The sequence below is a fragment of the Pimephales promelas genome, chromosome 8, assembly GCF_988280905.1.
Source record: "Pimephales promelas chromosome 8, fPimPro1.hap1.1, whole genome shotgun sequence".
Lineage (NCBI taxonomy): Eukaryota > Metazoa > Chordata > Actinopteri > Cypriniformes > Leuciscidae > Pimephales > Pimephales promelas.
Window position 1 is genome coordinate 10,841,087 of NC_142776.1, and position 25,586 is coordinate 10,866,672.

At 37.4% G+C, this 25,586-nt stretch overlaps 1 protein-coding gene across 2 annotated transcripts in view; it reads right to left on the reverse strand.

Moving 5' to 3' along the window:
- Positions 1-25,586, reverse strand: part of agap1 (ArfGAP with GTPase domain, ankyrin repeat and PH domain 1) — a 163,641-nt gene that overhangs the window by 45,634 nt on the left and 92,421 nt on the right. For both annotated transcript variants that reach the window (XM_089133927.1, XM_089133926.1), the window contains 3 exons: positions 18,354-18,458; positions 14,341-14,506; positions 9,960-10,121 (listed from right to left, as the gene is read on the reverse strand). In XM_089133927.1, the coding sequence (XP_088990053.1) occupies positions 9,960-10,121; positions 14,341-14,506; positions 18,354-18,458 (433 nt within the window). The remainder of the gene's footprint in view (positions 1-9,959; positions 10,122-14,340; positions 14,507-18,353; positions 18,459-25,586) is intronic.

Genomic DNA, 25,586 nt, shown 5'->3' on the forward strand with positions numbered 1-25,586 from the left:
CAATCTATAGAAAAACTCAGAAATGCTTATATTTCTATAGAATGATATTATTTTACAGTTATTTATATTCTGTTAAGTTTACAAATCAGACTATAGACTCAGAAAAAAAGGTACAAAAGCTGTCACTGGGGCTGTACCTTTTCAAAAGGTAAACTTTTGTCCATTTCATGAGCTAATAAGTACATTTTAGGTGTTAATATGTACATTTTTAGTGTTAATGTACATTTTAGGTGCTAATATGTCCATTTTAGGTGGTAATATGTACATTTTAGGTACTAATATGTACATTTTAGGTGGAAATATGTAGATTTTAGGTGCTAATATGTACATTTTAGGTGGTAATATGTACATTCTAGGTACTAATATGTACTAATATGTACATTTTAGGTACTAATATGTACATTTTAGGAGGAAATATGTAGATTTTAGGTGCTAATATGTCAATTTCATGAGCTAATATGTCCATTTTAGGTGCTAATATGTACATTTTAGGTGATAATATGTACCACTAAGGTACCGATATGTATATAATATAATATAATATAATATAATATAATATAAGGTACCAAAAGTGTACTTTTTGAAAAGGTACAGCCCCAGTGACGGCTTTTGTACCTTTTTTTCCTGAGAGTGTAGCCAAGAAAATGGTATAAGTAACTGAAACGGGCACAATTCCCGGGGTCCAAAAAAAAAAAAAAAAAAAAAAAACACGCAGAGGGTTAAACCTAAAACACAATGCAATGCGTCATTCAAAATCCAGAAAAGCACCTGTGTAAAATCAATACAGAAAATTCCTTCAAATTAACCATACATTGGGCCCTATTTTCACGGACCCATTTCTAGAGTGTAGAACATTCCGTTGGTGTCTCCTCTGGTTTAAATGATCGAGCACCCGTGTTCGTGAGGCCAGTTCTGACTGGCGTTTGGCTGGATCCTCCAGCTCAGGCTATCAGAGAGGCTGCTTCACATTTCATAAGCGGCACTGACAGCTGTGACTAGCGGCAGAATAAAATAACATTCAGTTCACATCAATTTCAGGCCGAGTGAAAGAGCTGATGTGGGGAGGGGCCAGGGGGGTGTTCAGGCTGGCACTGAGCATGCTCCCAGCGCCCTGCATCAGCACACAGCCCCAAGGACGGCCGTAACTTATTTTACAATCGTTTAGTCTCAGCTCAAGTGGAAAACGTGACAACTTATCTCTGCTGACAAGATGCCATCCCAAAGTGAACAATTAACCACCTCGTTCTAACAGCCCCTTTTGTCCAGCCCTCTCTCTCTCTCACACACATACACACACTTCAACGTCAAATACACCTTTTACCTCTTCCTCATATTCTCCATACTTTTCTTTTCAAGCCCAGTGCTTTCTCAAAAGTCATTTATTAGTCTGGTATAAATCTAGCAGACACTCAGTACAGACAGTTTGCTTCTAGATGTTGTTATTTTAGAGTGAAGAGGAAACACACCAAAACACCACATATATTATCATGGAATTCACTTCAAGGCAAAGGCTAAATGTCTGTCATCTTTTATATAGAACGACAAACTAGTAAGCAAACCTGGTTGGCTGCCAGGTCATTGTGATATAGTGTTTCTAGTATCAATGACATGGAATTCATTTTCTATTATTTATGCAGAGACATTAAACACCTCATCTATGATAAGTGCGTTTTTTCATTTCTGAATCCATTTAGATACTTTTGTTGAGATGGGGGTAAAAGTCTCTAACACCATAATGGAAAAAAACCCCACTAATTTATATGTTTTTTTTATTACCTTAAATAGATTTAAAAAACTTTTTTTTGAAAATAATTGATTAAATTTCATACACTCACATGTTTACAAAAGCGACGCGATTGTACAACGCGATGTCGCTCTTTTATCAAAAAAATAAGTGTGCCAAAGCTCAATATATTTTTTTTCTACCAGTGTGTTAATTTTTTTTAGATGAAAGTCCCCCTGTGGTGAAAATCAAGCTTTTAAAATGTTGTTTATATGCACATGTGGTGTTTTTAATGTGCTTTAAGACAAACCATGTGCAAATTCATAGCGTTCATTCACAGTCAACACAATTGCAGCCTATTTTCTCCCTAAAACTAGTAAACCTCAAAAACACAGTTTGAAATCGTTGGTGTTTTCAGACGTCACAAACTACCTTGTAACCAATCACATCAACGAATAAATCTCTGAGCTGGTGTGAGTGAGTTGAGGTGGGGTTAATTTGCATATTCATAGAACAGCGTACACTAAACGAGGCAAGGGTGTATAGTTACATTCAAGCTATTTTAAGTGATCGTTTCTTTTTTTTAAGGAATTAAAATGGATCTATGATTCATTTTGGTGATCATAGATGAGTTTTAAGGGATAAAATGATTGACTACAAGGGGACTTTGAGATCACATGCCCGGAGCCGCTGGTCCAGATTGGTGGTGCTATCTTAAAAACCAGTGTAAAATCACAAGAAAGGTGTTCTTTAAAAGATAAGAGAATGGATGTTGAGTTCTTGTTATCACTGGTATCTGAGAACTAATTTATTATCACATGTTCTTTATACAGTATATAAATTCTATTAATTTCCCCCTGAATTATGCAATATGATGAGCTTGAAACAGCATACAGAGTGCTGCTTTCCAAGTTATATGTTCTGTTTGTGTTTTCATGCAGTTCAGTTAAAATATGTTTACATGAGAAATGCTAAGTAGGCGTAGCGGAACGTTCAGTCCATTATAAACACTACAACTAATACATGTCTATCCATTATACGGTCAGAAAGAACTTTAGATCACAAGCGTTAGTTATTACAAGCACTCGATGATGGTTTGAAGTGGGTTTTGAGCAAAAACAGTAAAAATCTCATAAATTGTGAAGCGTATAGCTTGACATTTGTTACTCATCTGAGATTTTATGATGTATTTGGTCAAAAACAATTCGAAAGCATAATAGATAGTTTGTGTTTCTGGTGTAGCATGTATCATAATTTATTGTTGTATGCTGTGCAGTAGGGGAGGTTAAAGCCAAACGGAAAAATCTAGAAGAAGGATGCAAATACATGTCCTTCAAAGAATCTCAAACAAATATAAAATATAAAAGCAGCACAATTATTTTCAACATTGATGATAAGAAATGTTTCTTCAGCACCAAATCAGCATATTAGAATGATTTCTGAAGGATCATGTGACACTGAAGACTGGAGTAATGATAATGTAATTTCAAGCTTTGCCATAATTAGAATTTAAAAAAGTAATTTAAAATGGTAATATTTCAAAATATTAAGGTTTAACTGTATTCTTAATCAAATAAATACATCCTTGGTGAGCAAAAGAGACTTTTAAGAATCTTACAAAGCTCAAAGTTTTATCCGGAACAATGTGAAAGCGACAAAAAAAAAAACACATCCATTTTCTTGGTTGTTGGTAGGCCATTACTAGCTCAATCTTGGTGGTTTCTACATGGTTGCTTACTGGGCCAAGTCAAAACAGCCCTAAAGAACTAAAAAGAAAAGTAAACCAGGAGTATGATGCAGTGAGTGAAAGAGAGCAAGAAAACATTTAGGGCAGTCAAAGGGAACAGATAAGAGATGGGACATCCCTATGGAGAAAAAAAAAAATAACAGGTGCATAACTCAACAAGTTGGGTGACGTGACATCAGGACGGCCAGGCATTTATCTTAAGGCAAGTCGGACCAAAAGCATGTTCCCCAGAGCACCTAAACACAGCAGATGTAATCAAAGAGACACTCATTACTTCTGCTGCTTAAGCGAGAGAGCGGGAGGCTCAGGAATAGCCACGGAGGGAGGGACCGAGGGGGTATTTTTGTGCACAACTGTCTGCTTGGGGCAAAGGATGCTCCAGGTAAAGAGACAAGGATGTCACTGCCTTTCCCATGCCCTCAAGACAACGTGGAGCGGGACAAAAAGACACAGAGAGAACGATCACTGGAGGGGGATCTTATCTCCTTTAAACGGACTTGGCTTTGTTTCTTCTGGAATAAAAGAGCTCATTACTGAGGCTGAGTTTCTCAAATGGCAGCCATGTCCAGTCAGAACGAGTCTGCTCTGTTGAGGTCCAACTCATTCAGACAGCACACAGCCGAGTGTCAACTCTTTTCAACTTTGACCCTCTCTTACAATCACACTTTAAAGGCATCTGTATATCTAAATGATCTCAGGTCAAAACTGCTTGGTTCAGTTTATTTTGCATAAAAAGCACAAGTGTCTGCAGGCATCTGCAAAAATGTAAAGCTTTGTAAGACCTTTTTAAGACCAGCACAAATAAAACTATTACCATATGGGTGGGGTAGAGCAACGTCTATGGTAACATATAAACCATAAAATGACAACTTAAACAACTTTACAGTTCAAATGAAACCGGTTTTGACAAAGACATTTTTTTTTAATAAAATGATCCTATCCAAATTGTTCAGTTTTTTTTGAATGCATTAGCTTCTTTTCGATCTACCAACCAAATAAAAATGCAGCTTCACTCTCTAAAAGTAAGTGGCACTTATAGAACAGCAAAAATATAGCAGTTACCCTGGTAACTCCTGAATAAAACACTTTTTAGAAAGGCATTGAGCTTGCATTGTTTCCGCCGCAAAATAAAAAATATAAAACAATAAAATAAATGTTTTATTTTTCTAAAAATTGCGAGTTTACATCTCACATTTCTGACTTAAGTCAGAATAGCATGATATTAAGTCGCAATTTTGTGTTATGAAGTCAGAACTGTGAGATATAAAGTCGCCATTGAGGAAATAAGTCAGTTTTATATCTTATAACTTGCAACTGCGTGTTTATCTCTCACAGTTCTGAGAAAATGTCAGAATTGCGAGTTAATTTTTATAGTTTAGCTTTATATTTTTATATCTCGCAATTCTGAATTTACATCACCCAATTCTGAATTTATATTACGCAATTCTGAATTTATATCACCCAATTCTGAATTTATATTACGCAATTCTGAATTTATATCTCGCAGTTCTGAGAAAGTCAGAATTGCAAGATGTAAACTCACAATTGTGAGATAAAAAGTTGCAATTATCTTTTAATATGTTTAAAGGGGAAATGAAACAGTCAATCAAGTTTACATGATTTACAAGATGGATTTCTACTATAATCAAAAATTATATAAGAATCATAACAAATGTAAACATATAAAAGAAAAAAAGAAAAAAAACTTTATATCGTTCGCTGCCAGGGCGTCGCCATTGTGCAGTATTCTAACATGTGACGTCTCGGGGTTGGTTGGCTTCAGTTTAACAGGCTCTGGGCAGTAAAAAAATTGCGACATCAAACTGTGTTTAAACCAGTGTTTTGACCGCAAACAACTAATGTTAGGTACAGGCATAGACAAAAAGGCGACATCGAATGTTATATGTTAACAAACTGCACATGGAAACATTGTTCACGATGTCTGCCATCATATTACCATGAGGTAAAGATTAGTTTCTTTCAAACAGTAATCCCGGTACATTACAGTAAAATTACCAGAACTACTTTTCCTGAAAATGCACAAATGTGCTGTTCACACAAGTAAGAGTTCCCTCTTTTTACTGATAAGATACCATTTACACGTCAGTACGAAAATAAACTCTGTGATGTCAATCATCAAAATTGACCTTAAAAAGCTGTACTGTTTTCTTTATCCACCTGGATGAGAAGCGCTTTAGTTTCACTCTGTCCAATTTGACAAAAAAAAAAGTATGTGTAAGTGACAGGGAAACAGGGATGATCACCACAAACACATTTGCGCTTAAAAACATGACACATAAAAGTTACTAAAGTTTTGCACTATAGTATGCTACACAATAACAGCAGAGCCACGGCTCTAATGATTGAAAAGACGAGACTCACTTGTGGACTTTCTGCACGAGGGCGCCCTCCAGGTTCAAGTATAAATAAAACGGACATTACTGTACATTACCTATGTGTACTAGGGGTCGCACAGACTAGTCGACTTTAATGCTGATGATGACTGGAAAATTAACTGTGCAACTTGTGGTTGTTTTCAGAGATGGTAAGAGACGTTTTGTACGTCCTACCTTTACTACAATTGGCTTTATGCACAGCTCCACTACTTCCTGAACTTAAGCCAGCTCCTTGTTTCCTGTCCGCCATTATTGGCCAAATTGATTAATTCAGGTGTGTCTGATTATTGTTGCCGTGACTACTGAGGTCAGGCACACCTGAATTAATCAATTTGGCCAATAATGGCAGACAGGAAACAAGGAGCTGGCTGAAGTTCAGGAAGTAGTGCAGCTGTGCATAAAACCCATTGTGTGGCCTGAGAGTTCTGCGCTACAAAACATTCAACCTCTGCAGCACTAGAGTTATGTGCAAATAAAGTCAATGTACAGCCCTGTTTAAGGCTTTTTATGATCTTGAATTTATACTTCAAGTCTCTGTTTAGTTCCAAGAACTACATAGTGGGAAATGAATAAATTTATAGACCACCAGAAATGGACTCTATGAAAATATATGTGTTCAATATTCTGTTTGATGTGTGGATAGTATAGTACAAAATATCGGAATAATCTAAAAGAAGGAAATAATAAGGTAAGAAAATTATTTAAGCTTCCAGGCTAAACAAAAACAAAAGGTTAAAGGTTAGTCAACAGTCTCTCCCTCTAAGTGCAGTGCAAGGAACGTCAGTTAATTGCTCTGCTACCACTTATCTCTTTCCATTTCTCTCAGGAGAAAGACAAGATCTCATTCCCGCCAGCTCCTAGGGGCAAGAGGTGACAAGCAGTCAGCGTCCGGCACTACAGTCATCCAGCCATCAGATCTGATCCAGTCAGGCCGTGGACAGACACATCATTAAGCCAGCAGAAAGGTTATTTTTAAGAGATTCCTTGGGGGGGGAGGATACGAGCACTCACACAACCTCACAACAGAGCCCTCCGGAGCGCCGCAGTGTCCGAACATCCCTCCTGAACATCACTGAAGCAGTGATAATCACTAACTCCACTGCTAAAGTCACTGATACACATGGTGATATGCACAGAGAGGGCTAATAGATATGCTTTTAGTAATGAGAAAAAGAAGATTATTTATCAAGGCAACATTTGTTTGTTTTTTACTTGCTTACTTGCTTTTAATAATGTAAACATGACATTTCATTTTGTTCATACAACAGTGAATATTTATATTGTCGGTTTTGTTCTTTTGAAAACTATGACCATTTTGTTCATTTTTGTCACAAAAATAACTTATTAATTATGAAAGTATTTCATAAGAATTTTCTGAATGTTTTTTTTTTCACATTTTTCACATATTTATTTATGTAGTGCTGCGTACCAGAAGAATTGAGATAAAGTGTTTTGCCGTTCAACCTATTTTTGCTGCAAGCAGAATGCTGAACTCTGAAAATGTTGACAATGCACTATAAAGCTATTTTTTTACAATTATTCCACACAAAGTGACAGGCATAGTACGTTCAACATGCCAAGTCTGACTGAATCCATACTTTACATTTACATTACATTGGATTACACTATGGATTTGAATTCAGTGTGGATTAATTACTATTTGGAAGTAAATATGGCCTGTGGCAGTTTAGCAATCTTCAATTTGATAATTCATTTTAAAAGTGTAATTCATCAAGTCTGTGTTCATTTACGGGCCTGAGAGAGAGAGAAAGATTGGTAACTAGGGCTGCACGATTCTTGCTAAAATGTGAATCACGATTTTTCTCCATGGGAATTGAGATCTCGATTCTCTTACACGATTCTCTTTTTTTTTTCCATCCAAAATTTTTTGTATTGCACTCAAGTAAAAAAAAAAAAAAAAAAACACAAGACAGTCTAATAAAGTGCAGTAACAAAAAAAATCTAAATTGTTTAAGCTGGTTCTTTGGGGCTAGCCTATGTAGCTGTCTGTGTATTAGTCATGAACTAAAAGTAAGTGTAGGCTATATTTAATATTTTCTGGCTAGTTTACTATAGCTTTTTTTATATAATCAGACATCACACTTTCACCCAAACTGAATAATTACAAACAAGTTTAAATGGGTAGCCTAAATCTTCTATAAATATTTGAGTCTTCATATCTAAAACTCTCCAAAATGCTCTATGTGAAACTGCGGTCTTCCAAACTTTCGTGTTGTTTGAAGACCTCTCTCTCTCTCTCTCTCTCTCCGCCCTTTCAAGCGCAGCAGTTTCAATTCTACATCATCACTCGCCGATCAAACTAGGCTTTGGCGGGACTAATATGTGCTAAAGCGGCCTCCAAAAAGCAGACGATCTGACGGTTTTAGAAGATTAACAAACCGAAATTAAAAAACAGACCCGCCCTATTTGAGACGAGCTTTTATTTACCCAAACCTGCAGCCACACAGGCGTGTAAAAGATACAGGCGTCTATGGGACTCGGCTATTATTTTTATATAAGTTTTAAGGTACTTCAGTTCTTGTTAAAACTGACTAGACATTGTGTGAAACTACTTTTTGAGTGAAATCATTAATTTTGTCCCTCAAAAGTGTGCTTTCACTTTAATTGAGCGCGCGTTTCACTGCTGCTCACACGCTGCCCCTGCGCCCGGTGAATACTTTCATTAACATGCAAGCCCAAAAAAAATATGCGCTGCTCACGTGCAACAACTTTAATTTAGACATTCCCTGATGAAACGTCCGCATGATTGATTTGTGAATTATTGTTTTGTTTTTGTGTGAGTGTGACCAATATAACGCGTGAATGCAGCATGATCTGAATGCAGGGAAATACACGGAAGTGAATCGCCATCATTAAGAAAGGAGATCGCATTTATGTTTGAATCGAGATCGTGATTTTTTTTTCGATTAATCGTGCAGCCCTATTGGTAACGCTTCCTTTTACAGTACAGTACTTACAGTACATGTACTTACAGTGTAAAAGGTAATGGCCAATATAAGGTAAGTACATGGGTTAGGGGTAGGTTCAGGGTTAGTACCTAGTTATTACAATAGTAATTGTAATTACTATGTTAAGTACATAGTATGTACATATGTAATGGGACTGTAAAAGGAAGTGTAAATGTGGTTTCTTTTTCTATTCATCAAAGAATCATGAAAAAAAAAAATTGTACACAAATGTTTTTTGAGCATCAAATCCGCATATTAGAATGATTTCTGAAGGATTATGTGACTCTGAAGACTGAAGTAATGATGCTGTTTAAATTGTCATAATATTTAACAATATTACTGTTTTTTTGTTTTTGTTTCGTTTAAATCAAATAAACGCAGGCTTGGTGAGCAGAAGAGACTTCTTTTAAAAACAATAAAAACCTGACCGATCCAAAACTTTTGACTGTACACGACTGATGTATTTTGAGTACCATACAACAAGTTCCTTTGCTGATGTCATGTGTGGGGTCTGTGGCTCAGCTGTGTGTGTAGTGTCCTGCTGCTGCGCCCGTTTAAGCTTTTCACAGCTTTAATCGTTATCAGGGATAAACAGAGGCAACTACAGACAAGGGTCAAACGACAAGCCTAAAACAAGTCACACCATGTCATCAGCACACATACACATGGTGTCTGACAGCTGTCAGTCCAACTGTGACTTCCATCTGTGTGTTCCCATTTCCCCCTGTGGCTTTGCAGACAGGAGAGATTTCATAAAAATAGCAAAGTATGAAATTATCTATGACAACAGAAAGGTGACAGACTGATAAACATCATGTTCCAAACATTTCTCTTCTGCTAGCGACTCGCCGTCGACAGATGGGCCTTTGGTAATGTGCTTCTCCTGAGTGGCCATTACTTTGATAAACAGTTAAAGCAGCATTAGAGCTTGACACAAGAATCAATGAAAGGTGGAGTGGGTGTATGTGTGCGTTTACAACTAGACGATAACAAATCACTGTTTAAGGTTCTGTTCTCTGTTCTGAAGAAAAACCTTTAAGAAAACAACATGTATACAAGTACACAACCCAAAAGCCCCCCTCCCCCTCTGCAGTTTGCGGCGGCATCACATGTCCGACACTTACCCGTGCTGATTCCTGAGTTGGCGATGACTGTGGCATCACTCCATTGGTCAGCGCTGGATACAGAATATGAGCGCTGATGCATCCCGTCCGGCCGACTGTTAAACGACACCAGACTGATGCCACTCGCCATCTGAGACGCTGAGGAACTACTGGTCACAGAGCCTGTGAGAGAGACGCATGATAATTAATACACCATTGTTATAAGATACCCAAGGCACGTATAGAGTTGTTACTCATCAAAAGTAAAAATTCAAAAAATTTGATAGAAAACTCCAGTTAATTTATTATTAGATTATAATTTATAATTAGATTATTTATTCACATTTAGCAATATCGGTTGATATTGGACATTTAATTGTGGATGGTAATTACCTTTACCATCATTTACTGTTCATCTTAAAAAATTAATAATTCTAGACTTTCATTCAACAAAACTAAAATTCAATTATCAATTTTTGTATGTGAATAAAAGCCTAAATTAAATCTGCTAATCATATAAAGTGTCTTCTTGAGAAGACTTGGATTAAACAGCTCAATTTGTTTGGATTACTTTCACAATGTCTTCATTTGTGTTCCCGAAGATGGACGAAAGTCTTGGTTTGAGATGACATGGGTAAATGTGTAAATGATGGGTTACATTTTTGGGGGAATCATCCCCCATTAAATGTAATATTTAGCAAATCTATTTTCTATATCGTACATGTACACTGTACACATTGTTGTGGTAACAAAACAGTAAGTCATTTTAATGCCCCCCACATCAAGAGAATACAGATTATCTTACTGCAATCAGAGGTGTAATGTAGAGGCATCCCTAATTAGCTGTTGCCTTCATAATAGTTTTGGTAACGAGTCCGACAATAATAATAAGCATAACTAACACACATGCACCAAACTTCTTTATTTGTTCTCGTCAAGGAGCATAATAGTGACATCAGATTACTTAAAGGTTAATTATCACCACCGTGAGTCATCATTAAACTGTGCGAGAGGTTTGTCTGACTCGCGTGGAAATTAAAGTGGACATCATAGGAAGTCATATCTAATCGCACTAATAAGATTACAGCACAACTGAGCACAAACAAATGTGAGAAAGATATTATATGACATGCAAATACTGACTCAAACACAATCAACCATAAGGCTGCTGGGCTTACCGACAGATGAAATTCAACTCTGACAATTTAAAGGGATAGTTCACCCAAAAACGATTCATTCTGTCATTAATTACTCACCCTCATGTCGTTCCAAACCCTTAAGACTTTCGTTGATCTTCGGAACGCAAATGAAGATCTTTTTGATTAAATCTGAGAGCTTTCGGTCCCTCCATTGTCAGCCTACGCAACTGCAACTTTGACGCATCAAAAAGTTCACACTAGATAGGAAAACGAATCCATATGAATTGAGTGGTTTAGTCCAAATTGTCCAAACTTTTTATGATAAACAGATTTAATTTGGGCTTTTACTTGGATATAATCACTGATAAAAAAAAAGCTCAACCAAACCTAAATGACACGTGAGACAACATGACATCATGACTTTTCGAGTCAAGTTGCGTGTTATGTCGACGCATTTTGAGCTATCCGCGTGTATGCGTGTATGTCTACGCCATTAACGTCCGCGTCATTCCGCGTGTCTGTACACGCCGTCAAATGTCCGAGCGAAATGAAGCAAAATGTACATCTATGTGACGGGCAGGTTTAGGGACGGGGTTGAGGTAAGTCATAGATTTATATATACAGTAATAACGTTAAGTCAACGGCGTTCATAAATGGAAATACAAATTGGCGTGTCACACACATGAGATCAGTCTGCGTGAGAACTTACCTCTTGCGGAAGCTCAAACGTGCTGCGTAACACAAGAACGAACCTCATTGGTTACACCGCACGTTTGAGCTGCAGTTGCTTAGGCTGTCTATGGAAGGACAGAAACCTCTCAGATTTCATCCAAAAAAAAATTGCGTTTTTACGGGTTTGGAACGTCATGATGGCGAGTAATAATTCTCATATCTGGGTGAACTAACCCTTTGACAGTTTGTCCAATAGCAGCGAACAAAATGTAAATAACGCTGATGTGATGATACCACTCGTTATTTGCTCTAGCTACAGTCAGTGCACACAAAACAATTGATGTAGTCAAAAAAAGGGTTCTTTTCTGGTTTTTAATATGTTGTTGGAAAAAGGTGTACCCACGGGCCTCCAATGGCCCGTTGCAAACTCGACTGAATGAAATGTCATGACTCAATTTAATCTCCATTGTAGCGGATAAATCAGACGGCAGCACCTTTGGGTAAATGGCAAGATCTGAGCGTACTCAGGAGAGGCCTGATAAACTACATTTTTACATCCGAGGCCATCTGGAAGAAAAAAAAATATAAACACTATGCATGTATCAGGGTTTACGCACACACACACACACACACAGTGCAAGAACAGCAGTGTGTGAAGATATGCTATAATGGATTTGGTGGATAATGGGAGCTTTCACAAAAGGAGATGTTAAGACCAAAGGAATAAGAGGTGCATGTGATCCAGCCCCACAGTCAAATACTCGACTTACAAAAGCTTTCACTGCCTTAACGCTGTGAAATATCTCTCTTTTCTCCTCTACCGCAGCCTCCCTCCTTCCCTCGCTCCCTCTCATTAGTGTTCATTTCGGACTTGCCTGACTGGAGAACGAGCGCTGATTGCATTAATATTCATGACAATAATTAGTACATGTATTATGGGTCACTGAATATTCATGCTATTAGTTTGGTCCTTCTGGTGCTCTGTGTGTGTGTGTGTGTGTGTGTGTGTGTGTGTGTGTGTGTGTGTGTGTGTGTGTGCCTGAGAAGGGTCTTTAACACTCCTTGGGGGGCTTAATGATTGTTGATCCAATGAGTGTGTATACGAATAACTAAACAATAACTTAATTGTTTAATTCTCTACTAATGAAGACTGCGCACTTCTGAGGCCCATTATAATGACATTAAGACACATTAATACATTTGTTTTCTAGGAAAACAAGTGTTTCCTTACATTACTTACAATGTAAGGAAATGTATTATATCATTTTTAATATGTATTTTATATATTTTATTATACATCCATCCATTTACCATATGTATGGTCGCTTCTCAGGCTTTAGTCTGAAAAACACCCTGGAAGAATGGCCAGTGTACATTTTATTCTATTATAAAATTATTATATATATATATATATATAAACAAAAATCAAGCATGCTCATATTATCTGGAAGGGTGGGCAATATATATATATATATATATATATATATATATATATATATATATACAGTGGTGTGAATAAGTGTTTGCCCCCATGCTAAAGTTGCCTAAAAAGAGGAATAAAAAAAACATCTTTTGGATATTGATCTTAATGTCTTAATTAGAAAAATGAGGAAAACTCCAACCTTTAAGGTTTTACTTCAGGTTTACTTCAGGTTTACTTTAACCAAGTTTTACTTGGTTTTACTTCAGTTAGCCTAATAGCTGGTTTGATTTGCATTGAAAGATGGTCTTATGGAAAGTACCCCATGCCAATCTCTAGGTGTGGTGGAAGGTGTGTGATGATGTGGGGATATTTTAATTCCAAAGGCCAAGGGAACTTTATCTGGATGCATATTATCCTGGATCCATGAAATAACTGGCTTTTAAAAATAAAAATCTGCCTGACTCTATGGGAATTAACATAGGGGGGCAATGACTTATGCACCCTGTATTTTAAGGAAAAACATTTATTTATTTATGATACATTATTCATTCACAAAGAAAATTTGTGTCCTTAAAGGTTGGAGTTTCTCATTTTTCTAATTAAGGCATTACGATTAATATCCAAAAGATGATTTTTTATTCCTCTTTTTAGGCAACTTTAGCATGGGGCAAACACTTATTCACACCACTGTATATATATGAAGAGTTCAGATGCAAAAGCCTCTAAATGCCATTTGAAATGTTCTTCTTTAATGATGAATTTTATCAAACTTGTATATTTAAGTTCAGTAATTTCACTTAAATAACAATTAATAGGTAATTATCATTGCCATTTAAGTGAAATTACTGAACTTAAATATACAAGTTTGATAAAGATCATCATTAAAGAAGAAAAATTTTAAATGGCATTTAGAGGCTTTTGCATCTGAACTCTTCATATATATATATATATATATATATATATATATATATATATATATATATATACACTATATTAAATAGAAAAAAATTATATTATCTCATTTTGTTTTATCCATCCATCCATCCATCCATCCATCCATAGACATACATATATCATAAAACTAAGCAAAGCGGAAAGCAAAATAAAAACAAAAAGCAAAGCAAAGCAAAAAACAAAACAAAAAACAAAAAGAGCATGATCACGTTACCTGGTGCCTGCCCAAGCTGCAGGTTGCTCATGTCCTTGGTCAACCCATTGGTTTTGGGACCGGGGGCCGCACATGTGGAGATGGCCCTGGGGGGCCTCTTCCCTGGAACCTTCACCGTAGTCCGAAGCAGGTCGATCTCCTTCCCATGAACATTCTGCATATAATCCTAAAGGTAAAAATGACAAAAAGATTACTCCAAAAGCATTGGACACTTTGGATGAAAAGTGTCTACTAAATTTATTTTGTCCAGCACAGTTAATCCTTCCCACCCTCTGGAGGTGAAGAAATCAATATCGACATGTTTGAAATTCATGGTGAAGAAATGCACTTTACTTTGGTATGCAGAAAATCAGCTAATGCTTTTTAGAGCACATGTAAAATCTTCCTTTTCCTTTTCCACAGATCACAGCATTGCCATCGCAGCATGTGTTTGGATTCTAACTGCGTTGTCTGGATTTGCGCGCGGCTTTGCTTGCGTTGATGATGAAAGTTACTCAATGCTAATAGGGATGCAATTACCAGCCGCAAGCTGTTGGCCCGCCAATCCTGAAGGGCTCTCCTGTGGCTTGTTAAACCGTGTTGAGAGCTCTTGGCTTTGAATTGCCCTTTTGTTGGCCTCTAGTGAGGGATGGACATGTTATGCTCTTGCCGTAAATTGCTCAGTACAGCACACATACACAGAGAGTCTTCAGGTCTTTGTGTTATTTGATTGGCACTCAGCTGATGTATGGCAGTTCCGGGTGGTACACGCTCCCTCTCAAAGCCTTGCCCCAGCTCATTAAGGCCAAACACTCCACGTAGCTGCTCTATTGAAGAACGTATGTTATTGTGTTTCATCTAGGACATACACTCTGGGGACTGGTCCATATGTAACTCTCGATTTAAAATAAAGGACGGGCAACCCACTTGAGGGATTTCGTTTAGAGTTGGAGTGCTCGAATGTTAACGGTTGGTGAAAAGACCATCATCTGGCTACTTCAGGGGCAGATGTGCATTTAAAATTGATGCTCTGCATAGATTCATCTATCAAACCGTACTGCGCTAAAGCATCGCGTAACGTTTAACAAAACAGTGCAATAGTTATGTGCCAAAAAAAAAAAGTTGTGCTTATAATGGATGTGAACATGGATGAGGTATTTTTCCCCTCACTAATTAGGTTGCATCTATTGCCATCCACTTAATCAGCTGCATTAATGTGATTTCTTTTTCACATAGTTGAGCAATTAAGAGCCCTGATTGAGTTTCATCCTATTAGCCTCCGCAAACACTCTAATTGATGCCTGTGTAGCAGACACCTGCTGATGAGAGGAACCTGTTCACAGTCAAACGGAGGAGGGGGACGGTATATGATGACGCACACTTCCTCTAATTCACCCTGATGAGGATATTAATTAGAGATTTAATACATGCGAGTTTTAAATATGTTTAGTGAATTTGACAAACTATATTTTTTCTTTTCTTTTTTCTTTAAAAGTGTGGCCACTTTGCACTCAGCTAAAATCCAGGGGCTCAGTATCTGAGATAATTGAAATAAAGAAGGGGAATACGATTTTTTTTTTTTTAAAGAAAAGTAACAGGTCTAAAATCTGTATCAGTGCATTAGGAGTACATTTAACCCAGTCTGTTCTTAAAGAGCATATTGCAGGTAAAAAAAAAAAATCGAAATTTATAGATAACCTTGTATGAAAATACCATATGAAAAGTTAATGCAGGATTTAAAATGTTTTAAAACAACATAAGGACACTAATTTAGAAGATAAAGTGAGCGTTTCTTGGACTGCTAGTAAAAACGGCTTTTTTTTTCAACATCGCGTCATTTGACGTCATATCAGGGAGCCGCAGCCTCGGCTCAGTGAGAGCAGGCTGGTGTTCAGTGAGAGCGCTCGTCAGTCAGTGTGCTATCGTTAGTTTTTGCATTTTAATTTATCATCGTCATGGTAAATTATTGTGTTTGTGGAGATTGCAAAAACTCCAGCCTGTCAGGACTTCAAGATCGAGTCCACAAGTTTCCATTACAATAAAAGTGACTGTGCTATATAGCCTATCTTTCGTTCCTGGTGCGGGTTGAGCAGGTGAAGAGACGGGATTTCTCCTCTGCATCGGCTCGGGAAACGCGGTCGTGTGTAGCGTTCACTTCAGATCAAATGATTAGCATCCCGGCGATATGATGGAGTTCAACATGGTATGCCGAAGCAAGAATATTGATCGTGGTATACTACCAATGGCATCAAATAGTGTTATATAGGTAACTAGTCATGTCATGCCCTAAATAAAACTTGTAATTGAAAAACAAAATTGGTTGTTTAAATACTCAAACCTTTAATGTTCTGTTTATGTTATAACCAAGGTGAAAAATATGTATTAAAAATTTACCCGAGTATAGCCTATGCTTTTAGTATAGAAATATACTCAAGTAAAGTTTTTATACATTTAATAGTATATAAATCTACCCTAAACATACTAATGTCTGCTGGCCTGTTATAGAATCTGTACAGTATTGTGAGCACAGTGTATGTAAGCGAACGTGTATACTATAAGCACGTCTCTCACCTAAAAGGCACCTGTCCTGTTCTCCACTGGTTCTCCTCACATCACAGGTCAATTTTTCTCTGACCATTCTGTCTGACATTATCCTGGCCTGTCCCTGATCTCTTTAGCATAGCAGGCTCATAACTTTATGGCTTGATCCGTCATACGTGTATTTCCTCAGCGTCTGAAATGTCATGCGATCCATTGTTTTCCTGTTGTGTGAATCGACCGCTCTCCCGCTCATTGCGTCACGCCCGCCACGCCCATTTTCAGACGCGGAAGTAAAATTTTCTCACAAAAACGACTGCAGAAGCTTCTGTGGCGTGTTTATACGTATATTTTAAAGAAAATCTAGTTCCTACATTGTTTTTCTATGCATTGACTCGTTGGGTCCTCTAACCTGCAATATGCCCTTTAAGGGTTTGAATGACAGAAGAAAAATATAGTGATGAGAAAAAGGTAGATTTAGTTGATCTATCCAAAACTGTTTGACACAAATTGTGACAACTTTTAACAATGAACAAACCTAGTTTACATTAAAAGGTTATTTACCAGAAAAAAGTTCATCATATAGCATTCATTTCATTTTTTTTTTGAGCTTTCATAATATGAGAAATAACAGACTGTGCTCTTGCGATCTGATAAAATATTATAGACCTAACATGTTATTTTATTATTTTGTCCAGATGCATATTTTTTTTCCTCTCAAAATGATGGAAAGCATCTTTGATGACAAAAAAGAAAACCATCGCAGGGAGCATGAAACCATTAAAATGTATTTAAAAGTTTCTGAAAACATTTTAAGGACATTTGTGTTTACTTTTGTACAATAAACAAGTTTGATACTGCGTCGGGTTGCGACTCGGATCATCGCAGTGTTAAATCTGGGTCCTGAAACACAATCCTATAGCTGACCAAGGATAATTATTCTATAATATGCGACAGCTTACAAAAATCTTTCTATCTTAAATTGTACAAGAATTGACCTATGACTAAATGCTATCCATGTCTTTTCATCCATCCATTCGATACAGTTTTTTCCATTTGCATCTGCGATTAGTAGAATCACTCTGGGATTGGTTAATGCTAACAATGAGGTCTGATTGGAGTCCCAAAAAAAAACCCCAGAGATGAAAACAACCAATAAAAGACGACCATTTCCATTGGTGTGTGGGCAAACAGGTCGTCAAAGCTGGTGATTATGACAAGCCATTACAGCGTTATATTACACATCAACAGCATCAGCCGTGTGCAAACAGAAGAGGCAGTAATTAAGGACGAGACCGTGTCATCAGACACCAAGCTTACTGAAGCGGACACGATAATCCGTTAAACGTCAGTGAAAAGGACATAAAAAAAACAGGATGTTGCATTGATGGGCGAACAGAGAACAATATTAACAGGAAAGGACCAATAGGATGAGGAGAAAAGCAAATACAATACACGTGTACAGGCCGCGTGTGTGTGTGTGTGTGGGCACTTACATGCAGACTGGGATGATACGTGAGGACTCCGTTGTCACAAAGCGTGACATATTTCTTCTTCCACTCTTTGTTCAGTGACTTGCCGCTTCTTTTCAACAACATGCCCTGATAGACAAAAAAACAGACAGAGATGCACAGTTAAACCTTCATTACCGAAAATAAACACTTGTTGAAGTATTCACTTATTTTTTTCATACAATAAAACAGGTTTGCCTGAAAAAATAGTTTATGAGTTGCAAGAGAGGGCTAAAACGGTCTGTGGTTTATAGAAAAAAATCTCCCACTGACACAAAAAAATCCCCACACACTCTGTTATATTGTAAGTGGAAGGACAGTTTATTTGCACACTTTGAGGAGAGCGAGAGCGAGAGAGAGAGGAAAAAAAAAAGTGCACCGTGAGCTACATTCCCCTTGGAGTGTTAGCGAGCACATTAGCACTATGACACGAGCACTAACCTTCCTCTCCTACGCACATCAGTGGCGGCTGACTGCCCGTTTAAGGGTCCGGACGCCCACACCTCATTTCAGCCAAATTCATTAGGCAAGAAGGGAATAAAACTGTCCGTTGATTAGCAATTACGCTGCAGCGGCGGCGTGTCACTTCGCTGGACTTGTTAAACATTAACGTGCAGACAGGACGGATAATAATAGATTTCTTGCTCTGGCTGCCACGGAGCGTGCGACATCAGAGCCGACAAGTTTCTGTCACTCTCTGCCTATTTCACTTCTGCTTGTTTTTCTTTCAGTCACTCCACAGCCTGAATTTTCATTAAAAAAAAAAAACATGCCACGAACCCCAACTGTCACACACCGTTAAACTGGCCTAATTATGTGGTAATTGGTATCCAAACACAGTCTTAAAAAAAAAAAAAAAACAGGATTTACTGAGAGGACTGACAGTAAAGTGTGTATAACAAATTTAGTTTCCAAAGCGGAAAACCTGTAAATAATAAACTTCACTTTGTCAATTTTCAAAGTACATTGAGTATTTTGATTGATCTGATTGATTTTTACTTTTTAGCAGAGAATGAAATAATAATTAATTCTTAAAAGAAATTACAAAAATTATTTATTTTAAAAGATTTTAATCATTTTGCTTTAAAAAAATTCCCTAAATGAACGTTGTTGATCTTATTGTTAACAATTCATCTTTGCGTACTTTTATTTATACATTTTTTTCTTGACCTTGTAATTTTGAATTAGAGCGTCAATGACAGCCCAGATAGACAGCCCAGAAACAACATTGATCTGACATTGTTTTGCTCATCAAATTAACGTTGAACCAACGTCAGACGCGTCATTCTTTCAAAACTAACGGAAAATCAACTTGAAATCAAAGTTGTTTCAACGTTATGAAAGCAAACAAATTTTCGATTTTCATTTAGCTTTGAAAAATGCTGTGTCTGACGTTGGTTCAATGTTAATTCGATGAGCAAAATCAACGTTGTTTCGATGTCATGAGAGACGTCGTTTCCACGTTGATTCAATGTCAGTTTGCTGTCTGGGAGGCTTCTCTCTGGTGATGTATACCGGACTTCTCTAATCATTTTGTAATCATAAACCCCGCCCCTTTATTACAATCAACTGCAAACTCGTAGCCTGGCTAACGCCAGACCACGTATCATTGAGAATGAAATGTGGTCTGGAAACCACATGTTCAATTTCTCGTATTTGAGGCGTGGTTTACGAATGCCCAGAGCTGTATTATTGGGTGCTACGAATGCCTATCAAATGCGCCTGTGCTCCCTTCCCGTTCTGTGATTGGTTCCCTATTTCAGGGGAAAATTTGGTTCATGGTATCCAGACTGCCTAGCATCGTGAATAAAAATCACGCTGCAGCAAGGCAGAATGGGGAAACCCAGGCTAGCAAACTCGGGGATTGGGGAATTTTTATTTTGGGAAACTTTTACTTCACTACATTCTAAAGCATAATGTTGTACTTTTTACAAGGTAATAAAAAACATTAATTCATTAACGTTATTTTGAACTGAAGGAATCGTCTCACCAACAACTGACTGATTTAAATGGTCTACTCAGAGGCCTGACTCAAAATGAGTGAAAAATGAAAGATCCTCGAAGCTTGAGTGCGAACTGATGGCATGAAAAGTAAGTTACTAATGCTGCATTTTAGGATTTATTATTGTAAATTAAATCGTATTTAGGTCACGATTGTCAGTGGTTTGTGAACTATATCTGCTGTAAAAGGGTGAGCTGTTTAAGCCCATAGTATGAAATGCCTGAATGTGGACATGTCCATATTTGTGCATCACCTTCTCAAAGCATGTTTACGTAAAAAACTAAATACAATGGAGTTTCAAATTACAGTATATAATACTAGAATGAACATACTTGTCAACACACATTATTTTTTTCTCATTTCTATATAATATGGTATATATTGTTATTTAGACTTGTTTGCAGACTTTTCAGCAATTATTAGTAGGTTAGCTATCAGTGTATGACAATTTTGGTAATAAGTCAGTAATAATAATTGTATTATTAAAAGTGTCTGAACAATCTTCCATATTGACTAGTGCTGGCTGCTTGAAAATACACAATCATTCTTAAATGTCAGACTGAGCTGTAACCTATTTTATCTTTATCTTTTATCTGTTTGTCTAGTACATTCTTTTGCTTAAGTAAAATTGAAAACCATTACCTAATATTGGTACCCAGTACTGGAGTGATGTTTTTTTTAGGGTATCTGTAACTTTCACTCAAGTACTTGATGTGTGTACTTCGTCCACCATTGGCTGTGTCCCAAATGACGCACTATACTATGCACTATGTACTCAACCACGTCGTGTATGCATTTTATAATGTCATTTGTCATCCAGCATTGGAGTCTGATGCTCCTCCCCCTTCACTACATAAGGAAAGCTGTGACAGTAAATCAAGTGCATCACACGGGTATCTAAAGTGTTTTTTCTTTCTCTTTTTGGAATTTTCAATGTGAACACACACTATTTATACGACAAAATGACACAGAATAGTGCACACGTATTTAAATTGGGACACACCTTTAAGCATTGTATTAAGAATATATAATCTTGACACTGCAATTGGCAAAAGAGTAACATTTGGTTTGGCACCTTGTTTACACTTGACACTGACTAGAAATAGAAATTTCCTAAATAGAAGCCTAAATTAAAAACAAAAAAACTAACTTAAGGCATTATAATGATTGTAAAGCAGCAGTGCATAAAATTTAAAATTTTATGTTGCGGAACTGTTCTGAGATCAGCCTGGCCTTGGGTGACACATGTACGTTTGTTGTAAGATCATCTGGATTTAAGGTAATGAGGCCAGTGTCTGTTCTGAGATCAGTCGGACCCTGGGTGATGGAGCTATACATGTGGGAGGATGTTCCCTTAGGTCAGTCCACATCTCTGTACACCCTAAACCCAGTGTTCAAGACAAGAGAACAGCGCTTCCTGGGTACAATAAAAACAGGCTCTCCTGCTGAGTGGTAAACACAAGTTGACGAGTTATAACAAGGGTGCTGCCGCTAGCGGACCATCTGTCACATAGGGTGAATATCCATTACTTCATTAACTAAGTCTGAGGTGTGTGTGTGCGTGTGTGTGTGTGTGTGTGTGTGTGAGGCTTAGGGAAAAAAAGAGCAAGAATAAAAGAGGGGAAAAGAGGGAGAGAAAGAAAGGAAGGGACAGATTGAGAGAGAAACAAGATGATCTTTTAATGACGCTGTATGTGTGGTCTCTCCAGGCATGTTGTGTTGAGCAGGTAGCCTGGTTCGGATCTAGGTGTATTAATTTTGCACATCCATCGGGAAAGGTGACAGCCGATCATTCAGCAGGAGAGGCTAATTGAACACCACGTCGCGTTTCTGATGGGAGTAATCGTTCATTATTTAAGGCTCGGGCCGGTGACAACCTGCTTTGCACCTATTTTACCCTCCCCTGGTTGACAACCTGCAAGGTCTTGTAATGTTGCAAAACGGGGGCCAAAAAAATAAATCTCACGCAGGCATTTCCTACTTACTACAAGCCAGCAACTGCAGCAACTGTCAACTCAAATTCGTTGTTAAAATATAAACAACTAAATGGTGGCTAAAAAAAAAAAAAATATATATATATATATATATATATATATATCTTTGTGAAAAACATATTCTAACATACATTAAATAATGAAGACAGTTTAAGAAAAAAATATACTGAATATGTAATACAGTCCATGTGTTTGGCAAGAATTTGAATTTTGTAACAAAATAATAATACAAAAAAATCTACAAATAATGTGTAGAGAAGTTTTCTCCACACATTAACTGAAAACAGTATAGACCATTTTACAAGATGTAAACAACACTGGTCCAGAAACACTTCCTGTTTCACTTTGTAACTGTTTTCTTTAGAAAACATCTTAAAGATGTTTGTTTAACTTTTCGATTCAGTTTTATAAGTTCTGTTGGTTGTATTTTATCCCAGCTTTTATGTAGTGTTAAAAAACTGAAACAGGAAGTGCTTCTGGACCAGTGTTGGTTACATCTCGCAAAATGGTCTATAGACTTAAAGATCTATTCATCAAACTGAAGATCAGAAAACGAATTAGCTCGAATATTTTCAAAGACAAAATATGGATGGATGGGTGGATGGATGGATGGATGGATGGAATTAGACAGACAGATAGATACATACATAGATAAGTTGGTGGTCATAGATCTTCAAAAAGAAAGCTTAAATAGTACATCAGTAAGTGGTCTTTGTCAATGCAAAGTCAGAAAATGTATATTCCGATTCTATTCCCGGAAGGAAAACAACCGGAACAGGGTGAGCGTCCATTACAAATAAACCTCACGAACAAACAAAAGCCTCTAATCTGTGCACTCTTCCATTAAAAGAAGCCGATGTGCTCTTATCAGTGTGTTATCCTCTTCTTTCAGCTCTTCTCATTTCTCCCATTCTTTGCTAACAAAAGGAGAGGTTAACCGGGAGATGAATGCGGACAGTGGCATGGGTGTGGACAGAGTCAGTATGGTGGACAGGATCCGTCTCCTACGAGTCCGCTTCGGACAGCCGCTTAACAAAAGGCTTGGGTGTTTGCCCACACTGGCCTTATTGTTCTTGGGCGCTCCAGAGAGAAGGGCGCTAAATTAAGTGTGTCATCCCAACACTGGCTCGCCTCCGGCCCTGTCACTGTGACTGAATGTGTACGCGCGTGTGTGTGTGTGTGTGTGAGGGAAGTGGGGCCACGTGAGTGACACGACGTGAAAGCTGGAGATCTTATATCGCTGCGGCCATCTGATCTGGCCAGTGCAGGCAGTGAGAGGACACCCCCCCCAAAAGACATTTATCATTTAACGACAGGCACATTCTCTCTCGCTGACAAACACACCTGAATCAGGCTAGCAATGAGAAATACTTCATTAAATACTCATTAGTATAGAATTCCCCATTTTCTCTAACACAGTGATTCCCAAGCAGGTTTTATTTTGCTTTACAGCCATAAAACAGAAATGACGACTTTGAATTATAATAAATAACATTTGACAAGTCATGTGGTGCAACTAGCGTTCAGGGATATAGATGACGCCTGAAGACCTATGTAATTGTGTCAAGCCTCTTAAAATATCCAAATATGTCTATGACAAAAAAATTGTGATTGTACTGTAAAATGTAATACGGCAAAACACAATTTAAGAGCAAGACATGATATTTGTAAAATAAATAAATAGTTCCAACCTTAAAATTATTACCGGTTACACCAGGTGACATTTATGAACATTCATTGAGAAATGGTTAAAAATTTTTCCAAATTCATATGAAACCAAAATGAATACAATACATTATATATATTTCTAGGAACCAGACACATGCATTATTTGAAAGATTGTTTTCTAGGCTGGTGTTAAAGCAAGTAACTTGTACACCGCCAAAATAGGTTGGAATCTGTCTATTCTGTATAGACAATACATTGAGTAGAAAAATTATTCTGAGACTTATACATATAGTTTTGATCGAATTTCTTGTCTGATAATGAAAATAAACGACGTCAAGGAAAGAGTTATTCTTCTTAAATCAATGTCTTCATACAGTAACTACACTCCTGTCCATCTTAAACACTCAGGAGTCCAAGTTTGATGAACAGACAGTAAAGTCGGTATTGTGAGGTTCATTGCAGCTCTCAGCTTTAAACAATAACACGTCAAGGTCATCAAGGAGCTTAATGAGTGGGTAAAACACTCCCCTGAAAGCTTAAACCAATCGAAGCCAGTGGATACTGGCAACAAGAGATTAGCCAAATCTAAACAGAGAGCAAAGATTGATGTTTATGTATTTGGTTAAATTATTTTCAAGCTAAAATTATACAGGGAAAAGAAGAAGAAGAAAAAAAAAAATCTAATTTGCGGGAGGTTAGTGTGCATGACAAAAATGCCATCTTGGCCAAAATGGCTCGGAGCAGCGACAACCTTTCCTTGGGAAATGATATTTTTCCAATCCCACAGAAGGCGGATCATGTCACACTCGTTAAAGGCTTGATAGCAGGTCTTTAATATTCACCGTCTTAATTAGGGCCGCAGTTAATTTCATTAAATTCTTTCGGTGCTAAATGAAGCAGATTATGAGACATCTTTTATTGCGAAGCGTGAAATTACAGCCTGCCCGCTGCCAATGGCAGGGCCAAGCTAATGAATTACAGGGTAAATAACACCCGAATTAACCATCCAATTTAACTCCTTACAAAGCACCCCTGCTCCGAGGGGGCAGAACTTCGTCAAACATGCACAGCTCAGTGCTCATCTACGCACCAGAACATGCAATTACAACCATGATACTAATTTCCCTTTATGATGAGGAGAGACGTTTCAGTGCCATTGTATTTCTTAAAAGGAAATTTTAAGAGAGCAATGCACAGTAAAACGTAACGTGTGAAAAGTTTCACTGCACCACCAAACATGGAAAAAGGTCAAAATGTTGTTTAATCTTGAGCATTGGGAACACATCAGCTGGGATGGCAAGCAGATATTCAATGAATCAGGCACTGTTGGCAAACAACTGTGATGGAACTTAAAGTCAATAATAGTAGCTATAGCTACAACTGTATTAGATCTGTGTATTAAAGTGAAAGCAGCGTAACATATAGCGCTTTCTGCTATGTATGCTGTTAATATGAATCAAACAACAAAAGAAAAACAGAAAACCACCCACTGGTCTTAATTTCAAAACTTACTCGCTTTTTTATGCAAATAACTTTCTTACTTGAATGCTGCTG